The sequence below is a fragment of the Amblyomma americanum genome, chromosome 10 (assembly GCF_052857255.1).
Source record: "Amblyomma americanum isolate KBUSLIRL-KWMA chromosome 10, ASM5285725v1, whole genome shotgun sequence".
In the NCBI taxonomy this organism is placed as follows: Eukaryota; Metazoa; Arthropoda; class Arachnida; order Ixodida; family Ixodidae; genus Amblyomma; species Amblyomma americanum.
The window spans coordinates 14,348,071-14,361,276 of NC_135506.1; the positions used below are offsets into that span (position 1 = coordinate 14,348,071).

The window sequence follows — 13,206 nt, forward strand, 5'->3', positions numbered from 1 at the left end:
CAGTGCATGCCGGTATACATACTGGTTCAGGCTATGCAAAACGTAAACTAATGCAAGACTAGCCATCTCGAGTTTTGCGCGGAAAGAACATTCTAGTACATTCTAGCATTAGTGTCTACGCACACGTTAAACAAGCAGCACAGTTGCGATTTCTCGCGCCATTTAGCTAGGTACAAGAAGCGGTGAGCGCACCGAAACTGATCGCAGCCCACTTAGCATACCGATATCGAAGAGGATATAACCTTCACAACTTTCACTTTCTGCTGTTGTTGACAGATCGGGCGCGGAAAGCAACTTGCGTAGCGGCTACACTACAGAGGTGGTTGTCTTATAAAATTCGCCCGCTGATCGATCGAGATGGTCCCAGGACTTAGCAGGGTAAGGCAGCCTTTTTCTGATCTTTCAGACTTCGTCTGAAACCCCGCGGTTGCGTGGCTTATGGACTTTACCAGTAAAGCAAATTATTTTTTTGTGTGTGTGTGCGTACGCGTGTTTTTGTGCGTGTGTACCTGCGCTTGCCTTAATAGCTGCACGTTCAACCTGAAGACGGGAAGTGTTATCATGAACTACTTGTTGCTTCGTGTCGCTGTGGACAAATGCTAAACTCGCAATCCACGATGTTCCCTCGTCCAGCTCGGCGCTTTTAGACCTTCGCAGATAGCCTAGCTACATATATAGGTACCGGGCCGTGCTGAACAGAAAAGTGGGGCCGCGCGCATTTAGGTGAACTTGCGGTGCTCACCGCTGTAATTAAATAATAATAATAATAATAATAATAATAATTGGTTTTTTGGGGAAAGGAAATGGTGCAGTATCTGTCTCATATATCTTTGGACACCTGAACCGCGCCGTAAGGGAAGGGATAAAGGAGGGAGTGAAAGAAGAAAAGAAGAATAGGTGCCGTAGTGGAGGGCTCCGGAATAATTTCGACCACCTGGGGATCTTTAACGTGCACTGACATCGCACAGCACACGGGCACCTTAGCGCTTTTCCTCCATAAAAACGCAGCCGCCGCGGTCGGGTTCGAACACGGGAACTCCGGATCAGTAGTCGAGCGCCCTAACCACTGAGCCACCGCGGAGGGGCCTGTAATTAAAGCCGAGCCCACATTTGGTCGCATGCGTTATTAACTGCTGTACTTTCAGATCAGGTCAGATCGTATTTTTTTCCACTATTAGAAAGATGTGGGAACCGCCGAAAAATCCGCTGTTGAATCAGCATTCGTGCGCCTAAACTGCAGCTTGCAGGGCACCTTTGTAACCTGGAACCTAGCGAAATTCTTTAATACCTTCGTGCAGTAGTGGCGATTTGTTCGATAATTACTTGTTGGAAATGTTTTCTTTTTCTTGGCGTTGCGTTGATTGTGACGCGTGTGTTGGAACTTTGAACTGCCGGTTTGTGGAGCCTGTATGTTGATAACAAAAACTATAAATTGTGATCACAACTAGAAATGAAACCAGGGGGAGGGGGTTTTGTTTTGGTGTCTTTTAGTCTGGTGCTAATTTTTGCAAAGTTTCATTAAAAGATTGCCAATGGCAGCAGGTGAAGGCATACGCATCACTGCCTTAAATTTGCTCATTTTGGTTATAAGTCCCCATTGTCCCACTGTTTCCTCTTTTGTAAGGGCTACCTTGAGGCATTGTTTTCCAAAAAAAATGGAGGGTGTAGTGAAGTGGAGCCTTTGTGAGTGCTGAAAAACTTTTTTTATCAGAGAAGTTAGCAGCAGGTTCATCTCCTTAATTAAGCACCTTCTCTACAGCTGTCTTAATTCTCTTTCATGGACCCGCATTGTTTCATGAGAAATTTTTCTCTAAATTTCTTTTTTCCGTTTACACAGCTCAGCGACGAACCATACGAGTGTGTACCATGCAGAAAAAAATTCACTGGCCCAGCAAGCTACGTAGAGCACAGAGATAGTGAAAAGCATCGCAGCAAACTGAGCGCTGCAAACTCGTCCCCTGGCTCCATGCCCAACTCTGACAATTTCATCAAGTGTGAAGTTTGCAATGTGGAAATATCTGGAATGGCTAACTTGGAGCAACATGACAAAGGGAGAAGACACCAGAATGCCGTGGCTAAGCTTAAGCAGTCCACGACGTCAGAGAAAGAGCAAGCACAGCTTCCTGTCAAATGCTTAAGCTTTTCTAATGTGACATCAGTTTGTCCAGCATCACCATCTTTGGCTAGCACAGCTTCTGGAACAGAAACCCCAAAGTTTTGCGGACCTCCATTCGGCACCATGTCTTCTGCCATTTCGCATGCTAACAACACCAGCCTGGGTCACAACACCATTGGTTCTGGTGCCTCATATTCAACACTAGTTGCTAATCACCATCAAGACTCAACTCCAGATCTTACTGGCCGAAGCATCCAAACTTCTGTGCACTCCACTGTTACCCCAACTGCACTTCTTCAAGGCAACGACAATGTGCAACCAATGACTACTGCGTCCTTTACCAATCTTACACTGCAGGTTAGTGCTGGGATTGCACTCTTCATGCATTCATGCCTTTAGTTTGTGCTAGGACTGCACTGCTGTAAAGACTGTTTTGACCTTTGTCATTTCTAGAAAGTCTATGTGCAATGGAGGTGAGTTCAGGGCTCTAACAAACACCTTTTGTTTCCAGCTCAGAAAAATAACAGAGGGTAGGGTTAAAACATTGTAAAAGACACGTCAATTCTGTCTACAAATAAAATCACAATGTACTAAACTAGTGTAGAATTAAAAACATTTGAATCTCAAAACATACATAAACAATTCTGTGCATATCAAGCGGTTCTGGAAACTGTAGAAGTTAAAGCAGGGCTCCCACTCGGTTCTTTACTTTTTCTCAAAGTAAGGTATGGGTCTGGGCTAGTTGGTGAACCATGTTTAACATTCACAAGAAGCAGCTGCACATTTGCATGTTCGGAAACATTGAGTGGAAAACCTTGTGCATTTAGAAATTATAGGCAATTCTCTGTTTGGAGGAATTGGTAAGGACACAGAATTTGAATCTCGTCAGAGTTTATGTCTGTGTCACCTGTGCCAGAATTCTGAAGTTGCCAACAGCATTGCATAATCTTTTCAGCTGAATTAACTGTAACCTGCAGGACATCAAGCGGGAGGCACCAATGAAGTCTAGCAAGGCAATTGAAACTGTTATAGGCACACAGGACGTCTTTTGCCTTCTGTCAGTGACGCCTGGTGAGCTGCTCACGATGGGAAAGTGCTGAAAGTGTCTTATTGCAGATAGATTTTCTGAAGGTGACTTCACACCTGATCAGGAACTTCCAACAAAGCAATCATCCATGAACATATTTGCAAATTCACTGTTGTCTGCACCGTAAGATGGCAGCGGCTTGGCATTCATTTGTTACTCTGTATCATCGCTCCTCTTAGCTTGAAACTTCACTCCACTCTTGGCCTCTTTGTGTACTCTTTCAGCACTCTCACACTTGTGTAACTACACAGGCTCTTCACGTCAGCGCCCGTCTTAGACACTCTATAAAAGCACAGGAGTTTACCACGGGCATGCAAAGTTGCATTTCTCATGGCCCGTAATGTGCAGTGTTCTTGGGCCACAGTGACATAAAGTTGAACGGTAGGCTTCTGCTCAGAACAACTCACTGGCAAAGTGCAGCCCCGGGTATGAAATCGCAAAAAGATAAGAATCCTGCTTTTGTCGATGCCAGAGGCTTGTGTTCTCATCTTGCCTTCCCGTTTCACATGTTGCTTTCTTCTCTATTGGTGTGCAACAATGCGCCTATAATAACTTGGCGCTCATGGTTTAGTCGGTAGCACGCATGTTAGGCAGCAAGGGAGTAAAGCACTGAGCGATGAATTTGCTTGGGACCTCTTAAAAGCTTATGAGATTGTCCGAGAGTAAAAAAATTACCGTTGTACTATAGTAAGAATCAGTTGCGATTGTCATGTGCACCCTCTCTGAAAACTTCTCTCATTGTATTTGTTTACAGGTCGCAAGTGGGCCATACCAATGCAGAGTTTGTGAAAAAAGGTTCATGGGACCAATGAGTTACAAGCAGCATAGTGGTTCGTGCACTGCGGTCGACAATTTCATCAGGTGCGATGCCTGCAAAACAGAAATTTCTGGTGCCGTCAACCTGAAAACCCATGACAGTGGGAAAAAACACAGGAAAGCCATGGCTAATCTCCAGCTGGCTTTGGCAAAAGCTCAGAATCAACCCATCGTGACAGTGTCTGTACCACGCTCTAACCCTGTTGTTTTGGCGTCAGTATCTACACCACCTTGTGCAACATCGTTGTTGACTGTAACTGCGTCAGGAAACATGCTGCGCCCACTGCAGCAGTCGGGGATCGAAAACACCAACTTCTCGCTTAGGCCTGAAATGCTTACTCCACCCGATTCAAGTTCAGATGACCTTGACATCTCCAGCAGTGAGGCCACCTCTACTGCAAATTCCAGCTCATGCAGCACAGCTGAGCCCCAGCCTCTATCTCAAAATGGCACTAGTGATGAAGGTGTGACGGGTGACAACATAGCAAACCCTAGTCAGGGTAAAGATCTGGAGGAGCATGTAACCTCGATGTATTGTGGAGAAACAGAAAAGACTCCTCCTGTGCCCAATTTCGTCAGTGTTATATACAATGAAGAGGGTACAGTGTGCAAAGTGGGTGACCTTAAGGGTTATGCTTGCAGGAAGTGCAGAATTCTCCTGTTTGAAGACTTGAGGGCAGCCGAGTTGCACTATAAAATACATCCGGAGTTGACACTGGAGCACCAAGAAGAGTGATAAGCAGAAATGCTGTTCAGCAGAACTTGTTGTTGGGCTAGTCGATTTGTATTACTTGGTGCAGCTTTCCATCGACCTATGGTACTGTCTTTAGGGAGTACATTTTGCAAACAGCTCCAAATGTGCTCTGTTTATGTAGTGATGTTGATAAATCTTAACGGTTTTTAAGGACAGAATGTTCAGTTGGCATTCCAATGTTAAAAAAAAGGTTGTTAGTTAAGTTAATAGCACTGCATGACAATGTTCACAAATCCTTGAAATGTTAGTGCAAAAATTCAACATTTTATATTAGTTGTGGCTGTAATGAGGCATTCTTGCAGTTTATGTCAAGCACCTTTTGGTGAGCAGTACATTCCTAGTTATGTCACAGAGCTAGTGCTAGGTCTGGAATTTTTACACCTTTGCGCCTGTAGAGACTTCTGTACTGGTCAAGTCCTAAAATGCATTTTGAATGTTGCTGAATGTGAACAGCTGCGATAACAATACAGGGCTTATTATAAGATGGACAGGCGTTTTTATCCGGATTTATCTTTTTAAGACATTTGGTAATGGCAGTTCTATGAAAGCTTCCCCAGTGACACATGGATGCACAGGAGAGGAGGAAAGCTACCTGAAGTAGTGTAAGAAAGGGTGTTTGAAGACATTTCTCTTGTCTTGCGGTTCTCCCACATTGGTTCAACAGTCAGCTGAGCAGTGCAACAAGAGATGTCTTGCAGCAGCTTTTCGCTTTCCGTTTGAACCCCTAGCTGCAGAAACTAAGCAAATAAATGCCATTCAAAGACCATCTGTCAGAACCATATGGCACTTTCATGTAATAACTTTATGCCTTTAGCAATGGAAATACTAATTGTAAAGGTGCATTCTAACTTGTGCGTACTCCTCCCCATTGCAGCATCAGTACATGACTACTTCCTAGCACACGCTCATTTGTATCTTTTATACGACCACACAAAGTGAGTTGTGAAACAAATTCATGCATCCCACGCTTACTTCTAGGGCTGAATCCACGAAACAGTTTGCTTTGGAACGCGTTCGCTTTCTCTCTCGCCACCTTGCTCCATTAGCCATGTGTCATCACCGCTGTCGGTGACATCACTTCACGGAGGCGGGACCATGGATTTTGTTTACGTCACGAGACATGTCAATCAAGTGAAAGCGAACGTGTTCGGTCGCTCTGTGTGGAACTCTGGAAGTGGCGTTCGCTCCAGCGCGAGAAGAAACATGCCGGTACCTCCCGTCGCCCCGCTGTTGTTGGTGCTCAGCGAATGTTATCGGCGGCATCGGTGGTCGCGCGTACATGACAATCCTTTGGACATGCGTGACGATGCCTTGCAAAGGCATTTCAGGTTGTCGAAGGGACTTGTACGCCGGCTATGCGAAGAGCTTAAACCCCAACCTTGGACCAACGAGGAAAAGTGCGCTCACAACAGAGCACAAAATACTCTGCGCGCTATTGTTCTTCACTGCCGGGGGCTTCCAGGCGGCAGTTGGCAGCGAGGCAACTATACGGCTCCCGCAGTTGTATGTGAGCCGGACGATTTTGGCCATCGCTCAGGCAATCGTGTGTGTTGGCATGAGAGGTTAAAAACGCACCGAAGTTGGCATATGGCCCTTTAAAAATACAAGCAACTGAGATGGGACCGCCCAACAAAGCCGATTGGCTGTTGCCTGCCCCCTCGTCCTCCCGCAGTGTTCGTCCCATCCTTCTCCCCCTGATGCCTACGTCAAATTGACGTCACGGCAAAGCGAACGCACTCCAAAGTGTACTCTTTTGTGGATTCGGACCCTGATGTACGAAAATTTTGCTACACTCCTATTGCTTTCAGCTGTTATTGTTTCACTGTTGTCACTTCTGCTTGTTGCATCGTTTTGGGAGACCAGAGGCTTAATCTGACGGAACTGAGGACAACTCCATCCAATTTTCGTTCTTAGCAAAAATCGGTTTCTTGGCTCTTTGTGGCCATGATGGTACTGGTTAGGCAGCAAAGGGTCCTTTTGTTATTGAGGAAGCTAGATTTTTAAGTGCTATATTTTTTCCCCACCACTTGATTGAAACTCGACATCAGTATTGAAAAGGAGCCCTTGGGCTTCATTTGGAAGTGAATGGTGGTGGAGCTGTGCCTCGGGTATCCACACAGAAAGAACTGTCTTGACGTCACTGCAGTTGGCTTGTGCGAAAACGGCCGATAGAGGCGATGCCTGTATTTCATGTTTTTGTCTTTTCTAGTAGCCTCTTTTTCATTACGGTGTGGTAACCTGGTAGTACGCATCACCTTCAATTTGTTCTCAGTGTGTTTCTAAACACATGCGGAAAAATTCCAAGCACCCTCTGTCACTGATGACAATTGATAAGTGCACTGTTTGTTGTCAGGAGAGCCAGAAATGTACTGCAGCCGATTGCAGTTCATATTTTAGTTTTAGGAGCCGTTTGTGAAGTCATACATTTCTCGGGCACCACCTTTGATGTCACACTCCTCAGGCCAGTCACAGGCAATGGCAAAGGCTGCTTTGTGGAGCAGGGCTTTGGTTGCACACTTCTTTTTATAACTGATAATGCTAGCACATGGTTCTGTCCAGACTGTGTGGCATATTCTTCTTAAGGAGCATAGAAATGCATAAAGTGGCAATTTTAGCTCAGTATGCTTGAAAAACACTTCTGGACTTCAGCCACCTTTGTCATGTGCCTTTTCACACAATGGACTCTGGTGAAGATATACATGATTGCTCTCCATTACATAGAACTACAGAAGTGATGGAGCATTCTTTGAGAAGTGTTTGTAATCATTATTATTATTGCTTTTATTTATTATACATCGCTACTGTTCGTGTAACACTGCCAATGCTCAACTTTTACCCAATGTAGTCGAGGGTTCGACGGCATACCGTCTGGTCAGGAATCATGGCTTAATGAGGTTCACTGGTCACTGACCAAGGTCAACAAAAAATGACGTTTCGGGAGCGCTACGGCTCCCTTGTTCACAATGAGCAACCAGCTGGACGTCCCGGGCTTTTTGTAGCGGTTACTATCGTTTTGAGGCATTTCGCGTAGATAGGGTGCAACGTGCCGTCATTCTTATTTATTGTGTTGGGCGTAGTCTGGATGATTAATGACTCGAGATTTCGGCGGGCTGATACATTCTTTTCCGTTGTCACTATATCTGCTTCATCCCAGTTAATTTCGTGACCAGTCTCTTACGCATGCTCCGCGATTGCGTTCGTTGTCACTTTTCCTTTTCGTACATCGTACTGATGTTCTTTCAGGCGTCTCTTGAAGTCTTTCGTTTCCCCTACTTCTTCTGCTGTTGAGAAAGAAGATAAGCATTCACCTGACTGGTGTTGCTGTTATTTAGATCCTTTTCTTAGGCAGTTGTTTCAATGCTTGCTCTAGAATTATTTTAGAGTTAGCTGTTTTTGATTAATGTGTGTATGCAGTCTATAATGATGCTACGCATAGCTTGAAGCCACATTTTGAGTAATCTTCAAGACTGGAAGCTCTGCTGACTGGGCAAGAATGTAGGCCAATTTGTTGTTAATTTTGCAAAAAACCACTCCAGTCTGGTTATGGAAAGACGAAGACAATACAAAATGCATGTTACGCACTTTGTCCGTCTAGTAGTTAATTTGCCTTCGTCTTTTCGTTGGAAGTCTGGTGCTGTTTTCCTGCACAGTGGCACTTATGGTTTTGCTGGCTTCATTCACTATTGTTATGACTCGAATCTCCAACTGTCATGATGAGTTTCCTTTGTTTTGTTTTTTTTTTAGATTTTCATTACTGTCAGCTGGCATCAGTTCAGACTACAAATCTTTGTCTGAACTATTTCGAGCTTGAAGCATTCAAAATTGGGGAAGGTTTAAAAGAGGGCGCAATTATGAATTGTGCGAATCGGCAGGGGCAAATAGAACACTTTTTGAGGCTGAAAATCACTTACCTTGGTGGCTCACTTTCGGTTATGATCTATTGCTGAGTGAAGTTTGTAATTCAATTCTTGGTCACAAAGGCTGAAGTTTGATAATCACAGAAATGCAAACGAATGTCCATGTGTTTTGAATTTGGTGCACAGTAACAATATAAAACACTAGCAGCAATCAGTATTAATCTAGAGTTCTCTTTTCGTGTACCTTATAGCGTAGGTGCATCTTCAGTATGCTAACACCATAAATATTTTTTGTTATCATTAAGTCTCTGCTTTTAGCCCTCATGGTGGCATTGCAAAACCACAATGTAGAATAGGCAGGGGTAAAGGGGCTCGAAAATATCCTTTGTTGCTGCACAGCGACCATGATTGCCTCAGGTGGATGCCAATGAGCAATTAGTTTTGGGTGGATGCCAATGAGTAATTACTCCCTTACTACAAACCTACTTCACCTTGGGGGATTCCTCTAAACATCTGACCAATATTCACTCTATCAATAAGGTGATAGAGAATATATGGCCCCTATATATAGAATTCATAGATTATAAGGAAGCATTACGGAATCGGGGTGTAGGAGAGCCTTATGTAAAAATACTGGAAAATATTTATAACGGCTGCACAGCCACCATAGTCCTCCATTATGTCAGCTATAAAATTCTGATAAGGAATGGTGTCGGGCAGGGGGACACAATCTCGCCAATGTTATTCACCGCCTGTTTATAGCAGGTTTTCAAAGGCCTGGATTGGGAACAGTTTGGGATAAGAGTTAATGGAGAATACTTTAGTAATCTGCGATTCTCTGATGACATTGCCTTGCTAAGTCACTCAAGGGATGAATTGCAAAGCATGATCAATGAGTTTGACAAGCAGAGAAGTATGGTGGGTCCAAAATTTAATATGCAAAAAACCAAAGTAATGTTCAAGAATTGCAGAAGGGAACAGCAGTTTACAACTGGTAGTGAGGTGCTAGAAGTGGGAAAGGAATACGTCTACTTAGGGCAGGTAGTGACCGCAGATCTGGATCTTCAGAGCGAAATAGCTAGAAGATTACAAATGGGGTGGGATGCATTTGGCAGGGTCTCTCGGATCATGAATGGCAGTTTACCAACATCCCTCAAGAGAGAAGTATACAACAGGTTGTATCTTACGGGAACTCACCTATGAGGCAGAAACGCGGAGGGTAATGAAAAAGGGTTCAGTTTAAGTTAAGGACAATGCAGTGAGCTATGGAAAAAAAAATGATAATATAAAGTTAAGGGAAAGGAAGAGGGCAGAATGGGTCAAGGAAAAAACAAATGCAGGTTAATGACAACCCAGTCGAAATCGGGAAGACGAATTGGCTTGGCAGGACATGTAATGCGAAGGAAAGATAACTGATGGTTGTTACGGGTAATGGACTCAATACCCACTCAATAGGGGCGGCAGAAGGTTGGGTGGACGGATGAGATAAAGAAGTTTGTGGGGATGAGTAGCTGCAGCCTGCTCAGAACAGGGTTAATTTGTTGTAGTCAAGCTGATGAATATTATTTTGTTATTCTTGTTCCGTGCTTCTGGGACACTTGAAGAGGCGGGGCTCATATCGATAGAGTCGCGAGCTTTCGAGTACAATGTTTTTTTCATGCTTCAACATATCTTCAGTTATTTCTATGTCATTTCCGGCTGCATTTCGATGGGGTGAAATGTGAAAACGACCATGTTCTCTGTGATGTCAGTGCATCTTAATGCCCCAAATATGGTCACAATTAATCTGGAGGCCTCCCCTGTGGCTTCTCTCGGAACCTGTGTGTGCAGCTTTGGTACATGATAGGTGTAACATGAAGAGACCGGAAGCGGGCATTGTGGGTGAGGGAACAAACGTGGGTTAATGACATCCTAGTCGAAATCAAAAGGAAATGGGCTTGGGCAGGGCATGTAATGCGAAAGCAAGATAACTGCTGGTCCTTAAGAGTGACGGAGTGGATTCCAAGAGGAGGCAAACGTAGCAGTGGGCGGCAGAAGGTTAGGTGGGCAGTTGAGATTAAGAAGTTTGCAGGCATGGGGTGGGTGCAGCTGGCAAAGGACACTGTTAAATGGAGAGACATGGGATAGGCCTTTGCCCTGCAGTGGGCATTGTCAGGCTGATGATGGTGATGATGACTGTACCATACCCATATCTCCTCACCCTACACTGTTTGTGAAACAGTTCTTACACTCCATTTAGTTACAGCCACGAATTATATCTTCTAGGTAGCGGTAGTATTTTAAATTTTAGTGCTCGGTTATAGTTTCTCAAAATTCCACATTCAGTTCCTGTATATACCGTAGTCTGCTGGCGCAACCATTGTCTTGCACTAGATGCTACAAGATATGCCCGTGGGCACTGCTCTTTAAAAAGTTGTTATGTGAGTAATTTACCATTTTTTTAAAGATTAGGATGCTTGTTTACATTATTATAAAGCATGAACTCAAGTAGCCTCTTAACTCTTCAATCATGACAACTTATAGGTAAGAAACCATCTATAAATTTTCAACTGCAAGATTTGCATAGAAATGCCATATTTCCTGTCTTTTCTGAAACACACTTATAATTATTTGAAATTATTTCAACTTCACAAATTCTAGAAATGTTATGCTCAAAAAAAAAGAAAGTTTAACGGAGATGCGATGGTCTAATATCTATGGCTCAAATTGTTATTAAATTGCATTAGATTGCAATGAAAAATGGCTTGCCATGTCTATTATGAGGTTAAAGCCTGTGTAAATTGTTCAACAATGAAGTGTCGCTGACGGCTGACGGCCAAAATCTACCAATGAAAATTTCTGAATGCATATGTTCACTTGCTTTTGGCAGAGGAATCCATGCAGTTTGCACACGGTGTGGCATGAAAAAGTTGTAAATTTGAAATTGCATAGAGGAGTGCTTCCATTAGGTGGTTTTAATGTGCACAAATAGCATAGGTGAAGAACTTACAAGTTGAGTTTGCTCGGGTTAACTAGCAGCGCAAATTAGTTATTGGTGTTTGAATTGTCGCGTTCCGATGCCTTGTATTACTGATATTATTATCTCATGCTTTTGATTTACATATTTTCTATAAGCTCGCTTTCCTTGAATTCACTGTTTACTTGTAGTTTTCAGCGATGCATTCCTCAGTGCAGTTATATTTCTATTATTTATCATTTGCTGATGTTGTGAGGCCTACTCATTCAAGCCTGCTATTGTCTTTGGCAAGTATGTACAACCGGCCAAATCTTGAACTGGCATGATTTTTGCATCCCTAATTGCACCTTGTAAAAGGATTCTCTCGTCTAAACCGCTGGCATATTCATGCTGTAATCTGACACGTGTGGTGGCATTTAGTGGTTTTTTTTTTCGCATCATGCTTGAGTGAAGTAATTGCCTGATGAAATCAACATTATTATCAACCTTCATCGTCTGCGGCTACGATACCTAGCAGTGGTTCTGGTGGCGTTGTTGCATTTACTGTGGTTAACTGACTTGTCTAGCATGGGAGGAATAGTAGCTTACACAGAGGAAGAAGCGAGATGAATCAGAACCATTGCTGCTGGTGTCACTTGTTTTGGCTCTTCGTAGCTGCAGATGATGCAGATTTCTAATCATTTTGATCTAATCAGGCAAGTACTCCACTGAAGCATAATATGAAAAAAATGGACCACCATGGACCTCCACAATGCCACCACACGCATCAAATTACGGCATAAATATGCCAGCAGTTTAGCTGAGAGAAGCCTTTTACAAGGTGCAGTTAAAGATTTGGCCGGGTGCACTCCTTTGCAATTTGGCTGTAAAAGCATCATCATCATCGTTATTATTTCCTAATCTTTTTTGCACTGCTGATTTATGTTTTAATTTAGCCTCTTTCTGCCAGAGTCATGTTTTCGTATCTAATTGTATATAATTTGATTATCTGTTTGTTTCTTGTTTGCATTAACCTTTTTATCCTAAACCCTTGCTTTGTATTGTCTTTCTTTTGTAGATGCACTCTGTAGGATGTGTAAACCTTACACTTAGATACATTATCTAAGAGGCCCCATTTTTCAGCTGTGGTCACGTCCTTCTTTTTGCTGTTAGAATTAATTCTAGTATTGCCTGCCATCTTTATATACATCATTTAAAAATTTTTCTTCTTATTTTCACTGCAGTACTAAGACCACATAGTTATCCCTACACATGTTAAATAAATATTGACCAATTGCACTCTGGCTCATGTATGGAAAATGTGGTGAGGTGTGTTTTTCAATTGTGCTGCCTTTTTATAATCAAATGAAGTATTTTTTCATGGAATCGTTGACGCTTAAAAACAATTGTATTCATTCCTGTCATGAATGCCTCTTTTTGTGCATCATGCAGTTATAGTGCTGTGAAACCTTTTATTTCTGTCCAATCATAGAGCCTGTATCAAAGCTGTGACATGGGCGGCTTCCTGAATGCTCTTTTGCAACACTCAGAGCAGCCAGTTTTGCTTTTGCAAAATACCGTATACTGAAACTGGCACATTACTATGTGCCATTATTCTATAATACTGGCTACAGATGAATA

The 13,206-nt window shown here is 43.1% G+C and overlaps 1 protein-coding gene across 1 annotated transcript; it reads left to right on the forward strand.

The window, feature by feature from the left end:
* The first annotated feature begins 60 nt into the window (after positions 1-60).
* On the forward strand, positions 61-12,949 carry LOC144107768 (uncharacterized). Its single transcript, XM_077640936.1, has 3 exons — positions 61-378; positions 1,838-2,473; positions 3,958-12,949. Exons 1-3 carry the CDS (start codon positions 358-360, stop codon positions 4,753-4,755), a joined length of 1,455 nt encoding a protein of 484 aa, XP_077497062.1. The 5' UTR covers positions 61-357; the 3' UTR covers positions 4,756-12,949.
* Positions 12,950-13,206: the final 257 nt, after the last annotated feature.

Bases quoted from the DNA above. Each gene is read 5' to 3' on its own strand.
- LOC144107768 (XM_077640936.1), top strand. From the start codon at position 358: ATGGTCCCAGGACTTAGCAGG. The intron at 379-1,837 runs GTAAGGCAGCCT...CCGTTTACACAG, and splicing joins TGGTCCCAGGACTTAGCAGG to CTCAGCGACGAACCATACGA. The intron at 2,474-3,957 runs GTTAGTGCTGGG...ATTTGTTTACAG, and splicing joins TTACCAATCTTACACTGCAG to GTCGCAAGTGGGCCATACCA.